This window comes from Nematolebias whitei, chromosome 1 (assembly GCF_014905685.2).
Source record: "Nematolebias whitei isolate Nwh7 chromosome 1, NemWhi1, whole genome shotgun sequence".
In the NCBI taxonomy this organism is placed as follows: domain Eukaryota; kingdom Metazoa; phylum Chordata; class Actinopteri; order Cyprinodontiformes; family Rivulidae; genus Nematolebias; species Nematolebias whitei.
In genome coordinates this window covers 85,997,474-86,009,865 of record NC_056498.1, presented here as the reverse complement: position 1 = coordinate 86,009,865, position 12,392 = coordinate 85,997,474, and the positions used below count along the sequence as shown (strand labels likewise).

At 38.8% G+C, this 12,392-nt stretch overlaps 1 protein-coding gene across 1 annotated transcript in view; it reads left to right on the top strand.

Moving 5' to 3' along the window:
* shtn1 (shootin 1) overlaps window positions 1–12,392 on the top strand; it is a 129,743-nt gene that overhangs the window by 76,683 nt on the left and 40,668 nt on the right. The window contains exons 6-9 of the mRNA XM_037687960.1: window positions 9,642–9,739; window positions 10,180–10,261; window positions 11,765–11,859; window positions 11,945–12,091. Of these exons, the coding sequence (XP_037543888.1) occupies window positions 9,642–9,739; window positions 10,180–10,261; window positions 11,765–11,859; window positions 11,945–12,091 (422 nt within the window). The remainder of the gene's footprint in view (window positions 1–9,641; window positions 9,740–10,179; window positions 10,262–11,764; window positions 11,860–11,944; window positions 12,092–12,392) is intronic.

Here is a 12,392-nt window from a genome sequence, read left to right as displayed (position 1 = left end):
TATCTATATATATATATATATATATATATATATATATATATATACATTATATATATATACATATATATATATATGTGTGTGTGTGTGTGTGTGTGTGTGTCACTGAGCTGGGTGCACCCACAGCACCACTAACACACCCAGAATATATTTCACCGTAAGAGAGTGAGCCAGAAGATATGCTCCACCCATGTCCTTATTGAAAGACTGCTCAGTACAACAGGACATATTCTCTCTCCCAAAAGAGCCAGATTGAACTCAAAAATCTTTGAAAACCAACTTCTTCTGAACTTGAACAAGAAATTATTGCTGCAATATTAAAATGTGTCAGTTCATGATGTTAGGAGACAAGAGATGTCTTCAAATGGTTCAACACTCGGTCCAAGTTTTAAAAATAGTGTCAGGAAGTTAAAATATTGTTCAATATTGATCAATTACAAGGTTGAATAGACAGTATTTAACTAGAGTTGATGACAAACTGCAGTGGAAATGATCAGAGCCTATTTCTTTGTTAGTTGTGTCTAATGTTCCTTTTTTCATCAGACAACTTTTACTTAAATGTGTTTACTGCAGTTAAAATGACACATTGGTTTTGATTTGTGTTAAATAAAAACTTTCAGAGGTAAAATCATTCCTCTTTCTTATTTTGCTTAATGACATTTAACTCTGCAGGTCATCCCTGAAATTCTGACATAGAATCACAAGTCCAAGTGTGAACTGTGTCACAGACTAAACACAATGAAAACATGTATTATCTGCAGCATTGTTCATTAAAATGGAACAACACTATTAATGTATTACAGAAAATATACATACAGTAGGCACACTTAAAGATATCTAGACCATTACATTAGGTAATACATTCAGGAAGTACTTTTACTTTTAATACTTTAAGTATTTTAAAAGCAAGTACTTATTTTGGGGGGGTGATTTTTTTTGTCTCTCTCCAATAGACTGTTGTACCTATTGATCATGTAACTACTTGAAGATGGATTTTAATGAAACTCTGAAGAAATAACCATTGAATATACATCTACAACTGATTTAACTTTTGGAGTAAACATGATTTGAGATGTCTGCCACAGCTGATCAACCCTAATCAACACAAAGATGGCTATGACTCAGTCAGTTTATAGACGTTGAGCTAATGTTTGGTGTGGCAGTAACTAAGAGTGCTTTCTAACTCGTACTTTGAGCACCAACATGTTGAGCAAAATTCTTTAATATTTTGGCAGGGCATATGTATTCATTCATCAAATAAAGTGATATGATATTTTTTAATTCAACCTTTATTTCTGCAGGTTAGTCTCATTTTGCTGGGGGGAGCTTCAGTGAGGCGGATACCCGAATGAGCGGATTTTTATTTATTTATTTAAAATAATTGAGCACGACCTGAACTGAACCTTTGGTCCAGCTCCTCAGCGGTCACTGTGCGGCAGAGGGTCTCAACTCACGTTCAGAGTTACAGGCAGCGCAGCGGTCTCTGTGCAGTGCAGGGCTCGGGCTGACAGTTCATCAAAAAGCATGAGATAACCAGATATTTTGATTGTGCCCTCTCTGCCCTGGGCCCTTTAGAGGTCGTGGGCCCCTGGGCATTTGCCCAGTTGCCCATAAGGTTAATCAGGCCTTGCCCCTCATAAACTCCACTAATAAATTGTCTGAATATTCAAATCCATCCATCCATTATCTTTACCCGCTTATTCCATTTTGGGTCACGGGGGTCACTGGTGTCCATGTCCAGCAATCACTGTACGAGGGGCGGGGTACACCCTGGACGGGTCGCAAGTCCATCACAGGGCCACATAGAGACAAACGAGACAAACAACCATTCACTCTCTCACTCTCACCTAGGGACAATTTAGAGTTACCAATTAGCCTAACGTGCATGTTTTTGGTCTGTGGGAGGAAACTGGAGTACCCGGAGAAAACCCACGCATGCACGGAGAGAACATGCAAACTCCACCCAGGAAGGCCCCCGGACCGGGGTTTGAACCAAGGACCTGCTTGCTGAGAGGCAGCAGCTCTACCAGTTGCGCCACCGTGCTGCCCCAATATTAAAATCCTTTTATTTTATTATTTTATTTAAACTTTATTTTACCAGGTAAAGTCACGTTGAGATTAAGAACATATTTGTTGTTGTATGAGCATAAGTCAATACATATCAATAGTCAATTAGTGACAATGAATAGATAGGAAATTATGACATGTAATCAGACACGTGTTACCCTGAGCGTTTAGAGGGTGGATAGTTTATTCCATTTCAAAAACTAAACAAAGTTTGGAAAAATGTAAAAGATGATAAAGGCCAGCAGCTGACCTCATGAGCAGCTGAATATGACAGTTATAAACAGAAAATACCACATGTTCATCTGTACGAAGGTAACCGCCGGTAAATCCTCCATTATTTGTTATAAATACATTGTATGCTGAATGGTTAATCGTTAAAGGTTAATACTTAAAGCTAGTTGTGCTTTATTTTGTGTGTTTTATATGTAGATATATGTTGCAACTTCTCGTTGCATAAGTTTAGTCTTTGTTTGTAATGATCAGATAACACTAAACTGATTTTGTACAAAGTATTTAATATGTTGTGTAATGTAAAATTTACACTCTCGAGTTCTTGCCCTGTGTTGTTCTGCAGCATGAAAACATCTACTGCTGTAACTATCCAGGTCTCTCTTGTAAATGAGTCCTCGTGGCTCAATGGGACTAACCTGTTTAAATAAATGTTGAATGAATTTTAAGTTATTAGTAGCTTATAATTTTTTATTTTATTTCATTTTTTGCCTGTCTTCTTTGCCTTATTGTTGGTTGATAAGGTAGAAATGCCTCACTAAATGTCTCCAGTGATGCTGGGACCTTCACTACCTCCACTATTACAGATATCTTGTTTGTTAGTTTGTTCAAGGTTAGCTCACCCTGGGTTACATTTCCTCATGGGCGGAGCGATCTTACTGTTCACATAAAATATTTGATAATGTTCTTATAGAATTGTTCATACTGTGTTAATGTTTCATGTTTGTCTCTTGACCCTACAACTGGGTAACGTTACAGTAGACCTAGCCCATTACTTTAGTTTTAATTAATTATTTTAAGTTACTAATAAACATGATGGATGATGATCATATTGCTTAATGCTAGACCATTAATAAGAAGGAGTGATTATTATTATAATTTCATATTAGCTATTGATTTTTTTCCTAAAAGTTAACTTAGGCTACACTATGTTTCTTGGACTGTGACTAGGATGATTGAGAGAAGCAAAGTGTGCTCAGTTCACACAAGGAGAGCTGTTGGTCAGGCTACTTCTTGTTGTGCCATTAACTCTAAAATAGTTATTTAACCAAATGTTTACTTACGTAGTTAAAACTGGATGTTAAACAACCCATTAAAATACACCAGAATGCAGGAGATGGCATCTACTTTATTCAAAAATTTCTAGGGGAGGCCCCCCAGGCCCCCCCACCATTGGGTCTCCCCCACATTTCAAATGCTTCTGATGCCAATGGCCACTGCTAACCAAGTACACATTGTTGTTCAAAGTACACTCAGTTTTACTCAGTCTTCTCAGTCTTGGTGGTTTGCGTTAATCAGGTGGTGGGGGCCTGGGATGGTATTGTACTTCCTGGCCTGGATTATTGTCCCAGTCCACCCCTGCTTGGAAACAACATATGTGGACACTTTTTGTGATGATCTGGCTTGAGTCAGAGTCAGAGATCCTTTATTGTCATTTGCACCTCATGTGGTACATGTGGTGGAGCGAAATTATGTACACAGGGTCCCAGTTACATCCAACAATAAAATGTATAAGAAAAACAGTAATAAAATCTAAGATATGAACTAAGAAAAACATCAACTAAATATACACTAAGCACTCATAACATAAAACATTGAACATCAGCACAAACATGAACATGAGTCGGTGTGAGCAGATGATCACGCATGAACACATCAACATTGAAACAGATCAGCAGCAACATGAAACAGATCAGCAGCAACATGATATGGTTTTTCACAGTGATTATTCTAGTTAGAGCCTCAGGGTAGAAGCTGTTCCTCAGTCTAGTGGTTCTACACTTAATGCTTCTCAACCTCCTTCCTGAGGGGAGTGGGGCAAAAAGTGTGTGTGCTGGGTGAGTGGGGTCCTTCATGATGCAGGTGGCCCTCTTCCTGCATCTGGAGGTGTAGATGTCTGTGATGGTGGGGAGGCTGACTCCAACATCTTCTGTGCAGCCTTCACCACTCTCTGCAAAGCTTTTCTTTCTGCAGCTGTGCAGCCTCCATGCCACACGTTGATGCTGGAGCACAGGATGCTCTCCACTGCACACCTGTAGAAGGAGGTGAGGACTGAGCTTCCCAGACCAGCTCGCCTCAGCCGTCTGAGGAAGTAGAGTCTCTGATGAGCTTTCTTGATCAGGCTGGTGGTGTTGTTGCTCCAGCTGAGGTTGTCATTCATGTGTACACCCAAGTACTTGTAGCTGGAAACCACTTCCACCACAGATCCTCTTATGTTCAGGGGGCTGTAGATGTCTTTGTTCCTTCTGAAGTCCACAATCATCTCCTTTGTCTTCTTCACATTGATGTGAAGGTTGTCCTCTTTGCACCAGCTCTCCAGGTGTTCCACCTCTTGCCTGTAGCTGGACTCATGAGAGGGTTCAGGTCTAAGCAGAACATTAGTTTAAACAGAACATCACCTTGGTATTTGCTGCATTTGATGCTACATTGTGCAGTTAACTTTGAACATTCAAATTGAATGTCTTGACAAAAAGCTGTGGACAGGATCACAAGACACTGCAACACATTTGCAAGGACATCTGAAAACGTTATATTAGTTCTGTTTTCTCAGTCCAGAACATTTTCCTCTCACTCTCTGTCCACAGAGCTGCCACAGTCAGAGACTACTCTTACCTCTCTCACCTCTCTTGTGGATCTCTCTATCCTGAGGAAACATGGTCTTTCATTTCATTGTTATGTTGATGATTGTCAGATTTACCTGCCTTTGAAACCAGCACATGCTTGCTCCATTCACTCTTTTCTAAAATGTCTGGATGACATTAAGGCATGGATGACTTCAAATTTCTTAAGTTTTAACGATCAGAAGACTGAAATAATTATTTATCCCTAGCTCAACCGCCGCCTCTGATCTTGTCAACCTGGACTCTCTTCAACCATATCTGAAGCAGTCTGGTTAAACTCTCAGGATGGTTTTAGACTCTGACTTCAAGTTTGACAAAGGGTATGTTTACATGGACATAAGTAACCGGATCAAATGGCCGGTCGGAATAAAAGTGTGTCATGTAAACGCTCCGTTCGGGTTATTTTTTGTGTATTCGGCGCGATCCGTTATAATTTCTGATCAGAACGAAACGGGTGGTTTACGCCGATCCGAAACCCGATCGGTGCGCATGTAAACGCTTGATCTGTTCGTTTTTATCTGATGGTGAAAAACTGACCTGACTGCGCATGTGCGACTTTGCCATTTCCGCCTGGCTAACGCTAATAATATTAGCATGTCAGGGAAGTAAAACTGGTCGGTGAGTGACACAACATTTCTACTAGAAACTTTTAAAGAGCTCAAAATGATTTCTATCACCTGTAGCTCAGTCAGGGAGTGCAATAACGTCTCCACCATCATTAAAACCTGTCGCGGGTCCATTTTGGGTGCTCAGGTTTGTTTACGTTCACCCGGAAGTAGAACTTCTTCTTCTGTGTTTTTTTGAAGGAGAGTTTACCACTCTGCGCATGTCAGTACTGCTGTTCTGAACAAAGCCCGCTGCATGTAAACGCTCGTCAAGAACAGATTGTGCCCATGTAAACAACACATTTGAATTATTCAAACAGAACACATTTCAATCCGGTCAGAGAATTCTGCGCATGTAAACATAGCTAAACAAATCAACTCTGTTCTGCAGAAAAGCTTCTTCCACTTAAAACAGGTAGCTAAGCTCAAGCCAGTGTTGTCCAGAACCGACCTTGAGGAACTAGTCCATGCCTTTATCATGACCCGACTGGACTACTGTAATGCACTCTATGCTGGGGTCAGCCAGGCCTCCATCTTACGTTGTTCAGAATGCTGCTGCTTGGCTCTTAACAGGAACTTGTAGGTCTGAACACATCACATCAGTTCTGTCCTCCCTTCACTGGCTCCCTGTGCGTACTAGAATAGACTTTAAAATTCTTCTGTTGACCTTCAAGTGCCGAGAGGAAACCATATGTTTCCTCTCGGCAGTGGTGTGGACTTGAGTCACATGACTTGAACTCGAGTCAGACTCGAGTCATTAATATTATGACTTTAGACTTGACTCGAAAAAATGTTCAGAGACTTATGACTTGACTTGGACTGTGAACTGTTTACTTGAAAAGACTTGAAATTTTACCCATAATCTAAAGGTTAAACACTGCAGTGAAGTTATCTCTAGGTTGGATATTCAAGCTCCGTGGATTCAGCGGTGTCTTTGTCTCATTCAATCCAATGCAGGCAGCCTGATTTCAGTCAGCTGTGTTTAGTCTGCCCCCTCCTCCGAGGCACAATGGTTCACTTAGGGACTGTCAATAAGCTACAAAATCAAGTATTCTTGAGAAAAAAATTGCTTTCATGTCACGTGACCCACTGACAAAAAACAGTCCAGCAATACAGCTAAGTCACTGTCACTACCTGGACATTGCTGAAGGATGGAACGCCCTCTTGTTCTGGACAATGAACATGCAAACTCTTCCTTCACTGTTTCATGTGGCCACCAGAGTTTTGGCAGTGCCTGCATGTAGCGCTGCAGCGGAGCCAGTTTTCAGTTATGGCAGCATTATTCTATGACCTCATCGTGCACAAATGACTGACAGACTTTTGGCCAGTTTGGTGTTTTGTAAATGCAGAATAGCTAAGTGAAATAACTTAAAGTTCACATTCCTGTTCATTGTTCAGGTCATATATATGTTTTGTTTCTCTCCATCACTCACACGTGGACACATACAAACATCTGTTCACTGAGTGACCAGATGAAAGAGGAGAGGAAATAAAGTTACTGTGATGGTTCTTTGTAATGTACTGTGCAAATATCAGCACTTTTTGTGGACATGAAGTTCTGCTTTTGCATTTTTCACTGGATGTTTATTTTGGAAGATTATAGTTTAAAGGAAGATTATTCGTGCAGCTAAGTTTAATTGACCTCTGCATTATAAAAGTATAATTTTAGAATTACTTTTAACACTTTGTAAGTTCAGTTGCACATGATTCATCACGATTTGAGATAAACACAGATTTAAAAAAGAACACACAGTTTATTCATTCATTCAACCTTTTTTATAACTTTTATTTATACAGGTTCCTAACTCTATTATTCACATTTAACTATAAATGCAACATGATTTAAAATTTACTTGGGACGACTCGGGACTTGAGGATAAAGACTCGAGACTTGCATAACAATGACTTGGTCCCACCTCTGCCTCTCGGGCCCTGAGATCAGCCGATCAGCTGCGTTTCACTGTTCCAAAAACAAGACTGAAGCTCAGAGGTGATCGGGTATTATCAGTCATGGGCCCAAAACTTTGGACCCCACCCCCCCCCCCCCCCCCCAACATGAGGCAGGTCACCTCCCTTCCTCAGTTCAAATCCCTGCTATAAACTCATCTGTTGTTTCTGTCATTTCACACAGTGTGAGTTGATTTATTATTTTTTGATTTGTGTTCCTATGTTTTTACTGCTTTTATTTAATTTTTCAACATTATCATTAGTGTGTGGTATGTTTTCATTAATTTACTCTCATTGATGTTATTGTTAAGCACTTTGGTAACAGCTTCTGTTTTAAATGTGCTCTCTAAATAAAGTTGACTTGACTTGACTCGTTGACCTGTTTCGAGGCAGGAAGCTTCACAGAATCAGAACCTGCACTAAATTGTTCCATAACAACATTTTCCTTCAAGCTGTAAGAGTCAATAATGTGCACATGCACAGATACCGTGCTAATCCTCTTCCTTAAATTAGAACTTAAATCAGTCTTGGCACTCACAATTAACCTTGAACAATAAAACATTTTAATTGCAGCTAATTATATATTGTTAATGCCTTAAAATTTTAAAACTGTATATTTTACCCAAGTGCCAGGTTGTTTTCAAGCTGTGTTTTTTTGCTGCTGCTGTTTGTGTAAACTGTTGTATGAATGTCCAACTGCATACCCTGCGTGTAGCCAAGTGACTAATAAAATGGTATTATTTTAATGTGGAATAAACCTGGTCATTACATTTATGATTAAATATGATTATTTTTCATCCATTTCAAGTTTTGTTTTAATTTTGGAATGGTTGCAATATTTTTTCACTGTTATATTTTGATGGATTCATGTGTGTAGGCGTGCACACACGTTGGTTTGGTCACATGTATTTGCGGACATGTTATGTGTGGATGTATAGTGACTGATACACCTACAGTGGGATTTTCAAAATTCCATGTTATCTTTGTTTTGAAGTGAATTTTCTTTTTGATTGTAGATTAAATTAATTTTTTTATTGTTGTTGTTTTATTCTATTTCATTTCTATCCTTACTGGTGTATTTTTGTCATTACATGGACATATTTCTCTTGTATTTTAGGACAATGGTTAATCTTCTCCAACCTTAAGTTCATTACAGCTGAATTATTTTCCCTCCAATCAAATCAAACCATCTCAGTGTAACATTGTGTTCAGGTCCTCAAGTCAACCAGTAATTATACCTCAGGTGATAATAGCTTCAAACTCCATGAGGCTGTTCTCATTATGCTGTCTAAGTCTGTTACCATTCAAAGAGGACAGATAATTATGTCTTTTACAAATGAACAAGATGATTAAATACAAAAATAAGTTGACTTGCTTAAATTAAGGGTTTATTATATTAAAACATTAATAATTACATGTTAATGGATCACTAGTCAAAACAAAATCAGTAATGGACCATAAATGTGATTAAAAAAACAAACATTGGCTTTAAATAATTTTTCACTTTTTCCCCACCAGAATCAGGGCCTACACTGTACCTAGATAAAAAAAGACAAAAAAAGCTAACCTCTCCTCTCTCTCATGAACAGTATTTTTTGGGTTGCACTGGTATTTTTTTAATTAAGCAACAGACCTTAATGTATTTGATCGGCTGTGACCTGCCTAATGTAAGATTTTTTTTTTTGTTAGTTTATGGGCGGCTTTGACTGAGTGTTTAGAACAGTTGTCCTCCAGTGCAAGAGTTGGGGGTTCGAAACCACCAACAGTCACATGTCCAAGTGTCCCTGGGCAAGACACTGAACCCCTCATTGCCTCCGATGTGTGTCCCATCAGTGTATGAATGTGATAAAGTACTGATTATTCTTTGTATAGATCTAGTAGAGTGCTGTATGAATGGACAATATTGGGCTCAATATGAGGGCACAGATTATGTTGTAAAGCTTTTTAAGTATCTCAATAAGATAGAAAGGTGATATATAAATAGTCCATTTACCATTTATTTAGAGCAATTCTGTCTGTCTGTCCGTCCGTCTGTCTCCATATTTTGACCTCTGTATGACCCTTGGTTTTGTCTGTTTTAAATATGACGCCCTTGCTGTCTTCCTAGATTTTGTAATTGTGATAAAACACTGTTAAACCATGTCTCAATGTTTGTTTCTTGTTGTTGTTGTTTCAGATTTACAACAGAAGTTGGAACTGATGCTTAAGGAAAAGAGTCAGGCACTTTCTGACCTGGAGTCAGTTAGACAACAGCTCAGAGACACCATGGATGAAGTAAGTTTAAGCATATTCTTCTTGTCATGTCGCTAACACTCAACACAAGTGTAAATTAGAAGTGATCAGATTTTGTAGATAAAAATATTTTGGACACAATAACAAGCTATTTTCCACATATCAAGATTCTTTCCATCTGCACACTCCTGCCATAGCACAACTCTATTTTCTTTCTGTTTTCCTTTCCTCTTCTTCTTTCTTTATTTGAAAATGGGTTCATCCAGAGATGTTAAATCACAATAAACTCTGGCTTCATTGAACCTCTAACTAAAGAAAGAATCACCTGAAGACACCCTGATTATCTTAACTCATATGATTTTATTTAATCTGATTTGAAAAAGAAAACATAGAGTTGAAATAACCAATGTTTGCATATTTGTGTTACAACCGTTTTCCCCTTCTGCATTACATTTCTAATGTGTGTCTTCTTTAATTTGCAGTTAATGAAAGAAAAACACGATAACACTGTTTTAATTGCTGAAGGACTGCACCAAAAGAAGCTCCTGGAAAAATACACCAGAGGTTAGCAAGATGCCCATACTGCATGGGTCCTGTGCTCTTCATTTATGAATAATAAAAAAACACTATTCATGTGGAAACAGAGGAAAACCCTTTCAAATATGGGATGCTTAATAATGGCTTCCTCAGAATGTAAAGGTGATGCATTTTGACATTCATACAAACTGTAACCTTCCATCCATCCATCCATCCAATATCTTTACTCGCTTCTTCCTTTCTGGGTCACTGGTGCCCATGTCCAGCTATCACTGTGCAAGAGACAGAGGACACCTGGACAGGTCTCCAGTCCATCACAGGGACACATAGAGATAATTTAGAGTTACCAATCAGTCTAACATGCATGTTTTTGGTCTGTGGGAGGAAACCAGAGCACCTGGAGAAAATCCATGCATGCACGGAGAGAACATGAGAACAGAAAGCTCCATGGTCGGGATTTGATTTGAAAGCTTCTTGCTGAGAGGCAGTAGTTCCACCAACTGCACCACCATGGTGCCAGCTGTGAGTCAAATGTTTCTGACGGCTTCGTTCACAAAGACCCCACAACTGGAACTGAGCCACAGAGCGCCCACAGTTTGTGCTTTTCACTCCAAACTGGGAAGTTAGTCTTATACATGGGGCCACTTATACTGCATGTTGTATTAATGTGACAGTTTTAGTCAAAGACTTGTCTAAGAACCGCAGGATGTTTTCCAGGGGAAAGTTCCCCTGCATGTAGAGTGATAAAGGACAAAAGGGTAAAAATTTTGCACAATCTTTTTCTCAAAGTATGTATTGTCAATTATTCTAAACTTCTACCACAACAAATCTTAATCAGAATCCATAAAACAAATTGAATTATAGCCATGTCTTTAACTTTCTGTTGGTTAGGAGTGACTCTTAGCTACTACCACTACTCTAGCTCAATACCTGTACAGATTGACTGAGTTATAGCCATTTTTGATTTCTAAGGTTTATTATGTATGGCAGATTAAAATAAGTTGACTCCAAATGTTAATCAGTTGGAAATATACAGAACATTCGTATTATTATTGTTTTTTGAGAGATTAATTCAAATCTGTCCAGAGGTTCATAAGATATTTTGCTAACAGACAAACACCTACACAAACACGGGAAAAGCAGTAACTCCAAACGTTTGCCTTCAGCAGCAGGCATTATTATCATTATTATCAGGGCGCCAGATATGTAGTGAACATTTATTAATGTTTGCTTGATATTAGAGGGTCAGCTGATTAAAATACACATTTGCTGCTTTATGGTTATATTGGAACAGAATCCATATTTCCCCTTTCCTTGAGTACACTAATCTGCATTTAATACTTCCTCACCTGTTACGTTACAATTAAATAAAATTTAAAATATCCCCAAATAATTTTGTAGAAAATTTAACCTTTTATTTAAAGAAAAACACATTCTAACAAAGAATTTGCAGCCCAATAAATCCCTTCAAGTTGCACCTGACTGATGAAAGTTATCACTGTTTTCATGTAAAAAAAAAAAAAAAAACAGTTTCTCAGTTTGCTGTGGAGGAATACGAAGTTTTGGAGGACACCTTAAACCAGGAGAAAAACCTGAGGACAGAAGCAGAAACATTTGCCAGAGCAGTAAGTTTTCATGTAATTATTTTGATGCACTTTGTAAATAACAACACCTCCTGACTGTCATATTATCTTCATTATTGCCTTTCAGATGATGGTTGAGCAAAAGAAATTGAAGAGACAGAGTGAAATGCTGACGCAAAGCTGCTCGTCCAGTCAAGCCGCAATGGAAGCCCTCAGTCAGTTGGCTGATCTGACCAGTGAGCTGGAGGCTCAGAGGCTGGAGCACCAGAACCAGGTCGTGTACGCAGCTATAACACAAACTAAACCCCCTGTCACTAAACACCTTGTCATCAAACACTCTGTCAATAAACAGACTGTCACTAAACACTCTGTCATTAAACCCCCTGTCACTAAACACCCTGTCACTAAACACCCTGTCACTAAACACCCTGTCACTAAACAGTCTGTCACTAAACAGTCTGTCACTAAACAATCTGTCATTAAACACCCTGTCACTAAAAAACCTGTCACTAAACAACCTGTCACTAAACACCCAGTCACAAGACACCCTGTCACTAAACACCCTGTCACTAAAC